The sequence below is a fragment of the Poecilia reticulata genome, unplaced genomic scaffold (assembly GCF_000633615.1).
Source record: "Poecilia reticulata strain Guanapo unplaced genomic scaffold, Guppy_female_1.0+MT scaffold_155, whole genome shotgun sequence".
Classification (NCBI taxonomy): domain Eukaryota; kingdom Metazoa; phylum Chordata; class Actinopteri; order Cyprinodontiformes; family Poeciliidae; genus Poecilia; species Poecilia reticulata.
The window spans coordinates 428,524-435,311 of record NW_007615016.1 but is presented as its reverse complement, the minus strand read 5'-3'; the positions used below and the strand labels follow the sequence as shown (position 1 = coordinate 435,311).

The 6,788-nt window shown below is 35.9% G+C and overlaps 1 protein-coding gene across 1 annotated transcript in view; it reads right to left on the bottom strand.

Moving 5' to 3' along the window:
- Positions 1-3,204: 3,204 nt before the first annotated feature.
- LOC103459992 (pterin-4-alpha-carbinolamine dehydratase 2) overlaps positions 3,205-6,788 on the bottom strand; it is a 13,694-nt gene continuing 10,110 nt past the window's right edge. The window contains exons 3-4 of the mRNA XM_008401948.2: positions 6,019-6,099; positions 3,205-3,408 (exon numbers count right to left, since the gene is read on the bottom strand). Coding sequence (XP_008400170.1) covers positions 3,313-3,408; positions 6,019-6,099 — 177 coding nt within the window. The 3' untranslated portion in view covers positions 3,205-3,312. The remainder of the gene's footprint in view (positions 3,409-6,018; positions 6,100-6,788) is intronic.

Genomic DNA, 6,788 nt, shown 5'->3' with positions numbered 1-6,788 from the left:
CCCCCCCCCCCCAGAGGCTCAGAGCCGCGGACTTCTGGCAACTCTGCTTTCTTCAGTACCATGAAATTAACTACTCATCATGTTTAAATGTTTCCAAACTGTAATTTTCTGTTCTGGTAAAAAGTTACATGTTAAAGTTTCACTGTCAGCTCAGCATGAATACAAATAAAAAACATCAAATTCAAAGTGACCTGACGTCTGTTTAGATCCGGAGCTGCTTCACCGGGAGAGATTCTGAGAGAAGAGATGGGAACATCTTCACTGTCCTAAACTTATATACACGGAACATTTACAAATTACATGTGCAAAATATTTAACTTTTCATTGTGAAAAAGTTTTCTAAAATTAAAAAAAATAAAAGTGAAACACAGAAATAAAACTGTAAATTAAATGTTTCTGTTGCTAAACAATGAAAAAACGCAGCAAGACTTTAATAATCAGCTTCAGATTTAAAGGTGATCCATTCAGCTTCTAGACAGGTTAGGACAGATCTATGGCCTAAACAAAACATGTTGACATTCTTAGGTCTGAGCTGTTTTAGGGTCTCTGTCGCTTTAAATCCGGTCAAGCTGCTGCTGGCCACGCCCCCAACTCAACGTTCACACACAACAAAATGGCTGCAAACAGGTGGACAGTTATAAAACTGTACATCTTTGAAAAGCATTAGTGGAGCATCCTGCACAACCAACCAGACTGCAGCAAGTCAACAATTAAACTCTTGTGTTTTCCAGCAGCCATTGTACAGAGGAAAACCAGCCGACCAAACGCTGCAGATCAGCTGTGGTTGCTACACTCTGGAAGTTTTGGAAACGGCTCGTTTTCCAGACACCAAAAATCATAATGAACCTATTGCCAAAAATCAGAGGAGTGTTTTAAATCACAGACTGAAATGGAAATAGAAAAGTGTCTAAAATGTGACCAACGTGTTGCTGTCAGTGTTTTTTCTCTCAGATTTTCACTAAATGAGAAAATAAAAAATGTGGTTTTCAACACAAACAATCCAAACACTGTTTAAAGTAAAAACGTCTTTATTAAATAATGCATTAAATGTGAATTTTTTGAGACAGTTTAATTTTAATAGAACATGTCTGACAACATGAAGTAGATGAAAACCTGATGTAATATAGTTAATGATAGATATAGTAGATCTGAGAGAAAATGTGGCAGATTGAACAGAACTCTGATCTCTTCTTTCCCATCATCATTATGGAAACCAGCATTTTAACTGGCAACCGGTGAACATTTGGCTCTTCTGTTTGAATTGGGTACAAGAAGAACATGTGTTCAGTTGAAACGATGCAGATGAGCTACATGAGAGCAAACTGAGCTGGAAGCCATTAAAAACACCTGAACTCACTGATGGTTCCGTTTCCATGAAGGAGCGTCGGCTCGGGAAGAACAAAAGCAACATTTGTCTGATTTCTGCTCACAAAAAGAAATGAAAATGTTCACAGACGAGCCGTCATGTACACCAACTGATGAAACGATTCATCATCAACTGATGATGAAACGTTCTGATGCAGAACATTTTGTGATCATACAAATTACAGAATTTATGTAAATATTCAGAAAGTCTGATTCCTAACAGAACCTGAAGAACAGGAAGTTCTTTGTGTTACCATCCAGACAGAAATCACATGTGGGGTTCCTCAGGGTTCTGTCCTGGAGTCCATGTTCTTCAAGATGCTCCCAGCAGCTCGGATTACTGACACCAATAAGATCAGCTATGATAATGATGCAGATGATGCTCAGGTCTTCACTCCAATCTCCTGGGATCTCTGGGTGGATCTCTGGTTTCCACCCGGACGTATTTAGATGCGACACACGGATCTAATCAGGCTTCAGTATTGTGCGTTCATAAAGGTAAGTGTTTAAAGTTTATTTTACTGCTAAATACTCAGTGTTTATGAATTCTTGTTTATTGCCAGTCTGTTAGCCTAATGCTAATGCTAACGTTCATATTTGACTCTCGTTACTGTAAACAGCACCAGGTGATTTGCTGCTTGTTCACCTTCCCAAAATAAAGGATGAAAAGTCATTTTGTGGCTCATAACTGATGGAGGGTTGAATACTTTTAGTTTGAAAGTTTGGGAAAGTATTAAATCTGCTTTCAGTGTTTAGATCAACAAAAGCAGAAAGTTTAAATATTTCGTACTGTAATCATAAATCCAATTTTCTCAGATTCAAATCTGGATTTGGCTTTTAAACTAATTATCTGTGATTGATGAACTCATCTAAAACCATTTCTTTATTTTTGTGTTTCTAGCAGGAAATAAATTGTTGCTGCCTCTGCAAACGTTTTGGCCGGAGGGACAGGAGCCTGATTAAGGAAAACAACCACAAAGTAAATGTTGCGCCAAACGTGAAACGCTGCAGTTAGTTTATCTTTTTGTTTCCAAGACATAAATAAAAACGTTTAGCTTCATAATAAATAAAAAGTCAAACTCGTGGATCCGTTTCATGGACATTTTCCTGCCATCCTGAAGTTAAACTCCAAGATGAGGCAAATAAAAACTCTCTTTTCAACTTAAGTTTTAAAAAAATGAGTAAAATATCAGCTGTAAATTTCTACGATACATTAAAACATAAATATAAAAATCTGGAAAATTTGTGTTTGAAATGTTTAAATGAACTTCGTTAAAAAACACGATAAAGATTTGAAAATATTTTTCTCCAAGTTGTTCCAGTTTCATCTGCATGTGATGAAACCAGGTTGATGAATGAGTGAAAAGCTGCTTTATGCAGATTTAAGCCTAAAAAGACCCACATTTTGTTGCCTAAAGTCAGATTTTTTCCCAAACAACCAGCAGATTAATATTTTTAAATGATGTTTCATAGAAGCGAAAGTGATTGAATGCAAATGCTGAGCAGTTTCCAAATTTCTTGTTTGTACGTCATTTTTCTTCTACTTCACATTTATGCACCACTTTGTGTTGGGCTATCAAAAAATCCCAGTAAATACATAAAACTGAGGGAAAAGTTCAAGGGGTCCTTCGCTTTGCTCCAACCTGCGAAGCCAAAACAAAAAAATACGACTGAGGAGGAGGACGGATCGGGAACGAGTCGCTTCCTGCCAAGTTCCACGCAGAAAAAGTATTTTAAATTTATTTTATTACCTTCTGCAATGAGAAATGCTGCCAAAATCAAGCAGTCGGTGATAAAATGGAGTCAAATCTACAATCTTTCCACCCAAAGAACCAGACCTCTGAAGGAAGAACCTCATTTTGGTCCATTTTCACACATTTTATTGGCAGAAAACAAAAGAATGATGGAAAAACTCTGAATTACTAAAAACGGCACGTCAGTCTGGCATTACATTGAAAGTGCAATTTTGTCAATAAATTTGGCCATTTTGACGTCCCGTTTAGAAATCCCTCCGCAGTCATGAGTGGTCAGAGTAATTTGGACCTGAGGAAACAGAAGCAGACCGGGTTCAGTTACAAACATGTTGAAAAAGTCACTTTGTTCCTGCTGCTTTAACATGAACGCCCTGCAGTATTTACACTTATCCACCAGAAAACGTGTTTATTGGCTCAAAGAACGTCTAACTGAATAAAACCCTTTTGTTCAGAGCGGCTCCCTGTGACGACGTATTTATTTAGGAAATGTCATTTTTAAGTAAACTCAACCATCAAGTTTCTGCTTTTATTCTTCATTTCATGACATTTTTTGTAAATAAAATGTTAGCAGTGAAGCAGCTAAAACAAACATTCCTCTGAAAACATTGATGGATCCAAAAAAAAAGAGTAAATAGCCGAAAACATTTAAAGAAAATCTTTCAAAGACCCTCAGAAACCCACTTCCTTAAGCCCAGAACCGGGACAGAACCGGGGCAGATCTGAACTTTTCTTCCTTCATTGTTGCACCTCCTCTCGGTTAAACATAAACACATTTGGTTTCCATGGAAACGTGACTCTCTCCTAGAAGCTGATAAAAAGCGTTTTGAGTTTCTGTCCAAAGGACCGACATCCGAGATCAGGAGTCTTCAACAAAAAGACACCATACGGAGCTCAGGCAGTGCCAAAAATAAATAGATATTTTGGTGGCTTAATTTCACTAAAATGCGCCTAAATTTTTTGTAACTTTTATTTTTTATTTTTTTACACTGGATTACAAAAAAATACACCTCAATCTCTTAATATTTTATTCTATTTCAATAAAAAACGAATGTGGGTATTTTAAAAAGTTTTTTCCCTCTTTCCATACCGACATCTGAGGTTCAGAACCAACCGATACAGAACTTTATTTAACGCAGACATAAATGCACTGAACTACAGATTTATTTGATAATTTAAATACAACATCAGCTTCACCATTTTGGTCAAACAGGTAAAAACAACTTTAATTGTTCAGTCAGAGCAGCTGACAGTCAGGATACTCTGTTGGTATGAGATCGATGTTTATACAGATGATGCCAAAGGCAAAATGTTTAGCTACTTTTTAATTAAACATCTAACGACATCTGAGTTCATATTGGCTGCATTCATTTTTGCAAAGTAATGTGGCTCTTTGGTTTCCAAAGTGTTTGTATCTTTATTCATGATATTTCATTGAAAAAGTCTCATTTTCTGTTCCGTCCTCATGTCCTCTGCAGTGATATTTACGTTTCTGATTGAGCCTCCAAAGTTTTAGCTTTATTTTCATACCAAGATTACTGAAACGGCGTTTGGACCCGCTGAGAAAAACGCTACTAGATTTGGGTTTGTTATTTTAAACATACGTCAGAAAATCCTGGGGGCTTTGAGGTTTTTAGAGATTGCATGAAGGTCTGGAGGAGCCGTGGAAAAGTAAGTACACCCCTGATCAGCTGAACCCTACGCGGGATTTTTCTTCACACTTCAGCGAATCGTGAAAACCGAGCAGAACATTATTTATGTTCAGTATGAATTCAGAATGGATCAAGCATTTTGCTCAGGTTTGCCTCCCAGTGTCTGGAGCAGCCGCTTTAATAAAGAGTGGATTAGGAGCAGCATTCCTCCTAAAGAGCTGCGCTGCACCGCACCGTAACTCAGCGGCTTCAGCCTAATGCCGAGAGATTTTCACCGACCGGCCGCGTCACGCACTTCCTTCTCTACCTCCGAGGAAAATCACTGATGAGGCGGGAAGAGCCGCAAAATGACACAAACTCAAAGCAAAGAGGTTTGGGTAGAAAGTTTACCGAGCAACTGATCAAATTATCATTTAAGATTTAAAATTTCATCAGCAGACGGACCAAAATGTAAAGTTAAGTGGAAATTTTGGTATTTTAAGAACCAAAATGACAATAATTCATATAAGGAACATAAAATAAAATGTTTCCAAATCAGCTGTTAAACTTTAACARAAGCTGCAGGTTTGAGTCGTTTCTGGTTAAAACATGTTTGATTTTCATTCAGAGGAAAGAAAATCCAGAAAGTAAGAGCAGAAATACTTCACAACAAAATTACTCAAGTACCGTGTAGTAAAAATACTCCTAAAAGTACATTTCTCAAGTAAATGTCACTAAGTGATGACGTCTCAGGAACAGATTCATTAAAATTGGACATTTTGTTCATTTAAGCTTTTTTTCTATACCTTAGAAAAATATTAAAACACTCAAAAAACTAAATWAATTTTTAATTGAAAAAGGAAATAATATTTCCTAAAATTCAATAACAGCTAAAAATAAACACATCAAACATCAACATGTGAAAAAAATACCAAAAAGTTTTTTTCCACCTTGAAGCCAAAATGTATAAATGTTTATAAAATGTTGTCTTAATTGTGTTTCYCTTTTTTTCAAGGGGTCAACGATCAATCGGTGACTAAATCAGAGGGAAGTTCCAATAATCGATTAATCGYTTCAGGAGAAAAACTGAAGGATTGCAGGTGAAACTTGTTTTTTTATGTTTTTATTTCTGACTTTTAGAATATTTTAGGAGTTTGGATGGAGAGACTTCAACAAAAATCTGTTGATTCATCTCAGAGTTTCTGTAATTTGCAGAGAATCAAACGGATCCGATTCTGTGATCGACCCRGAATCYGTGGGTTTGATTTCACCTTATTGTAAACGTTGATCCACTCAGGATGATGGTTCATCTTCTCCGCCTGCAGAGCGACTCGAGACATGAAGCCAAACGCCTGGAGGGAGAAAGAGGCTTCACAATGACTTGTGTTCATAAATACTATAAAATATGTACTTTATTGGTTTATCATCTAAAGTAAAAGACTGAAAAGTGCGTAGGAGTAATTCTAATGAAAAATCAGTTTCAGTTTTATGTTTTTGCTCATTTTGATGTTTATGGATTTCAGACAAAATAAAAATATAAATTCATCTTTCTAGATGATCACWTGACATAAAAATGATTTTTAACAGGAAGACAATCTAACCACAGCAGCACATTAACAGAAAGTTAAGTGGAAGGACAACACAGTGACACTTAACAGAAAAGATTTTTAAAACTCCCTACAACATCCTGCAAAAATTAACTTTCACATGTAGACAAACTGAAGCACATTTAAATGTATGAACTAGGCCAAYATGAACAATAAGTATRAGGAATATAATCATTTTTATTAATAAAATTATCCTAAATATGTTTTCTGCATATTTTTTRTATTCAAAAGTCATAATTGGTAAACAGAGGTTGAAATATTTTAATCTTACTRTAAAACAAATACAGCTCATTAAAATATCAATTTTTAATTTTGACAGTAAAAATATGAATCCCAGTTTGGAAACTTTAATTTTTTTCAGTGTAGATCAGTTATGCAACACCAGTCACTTTTTACAGGACAAAAAGGCTCAAATTATATCAAATAATCCCAAA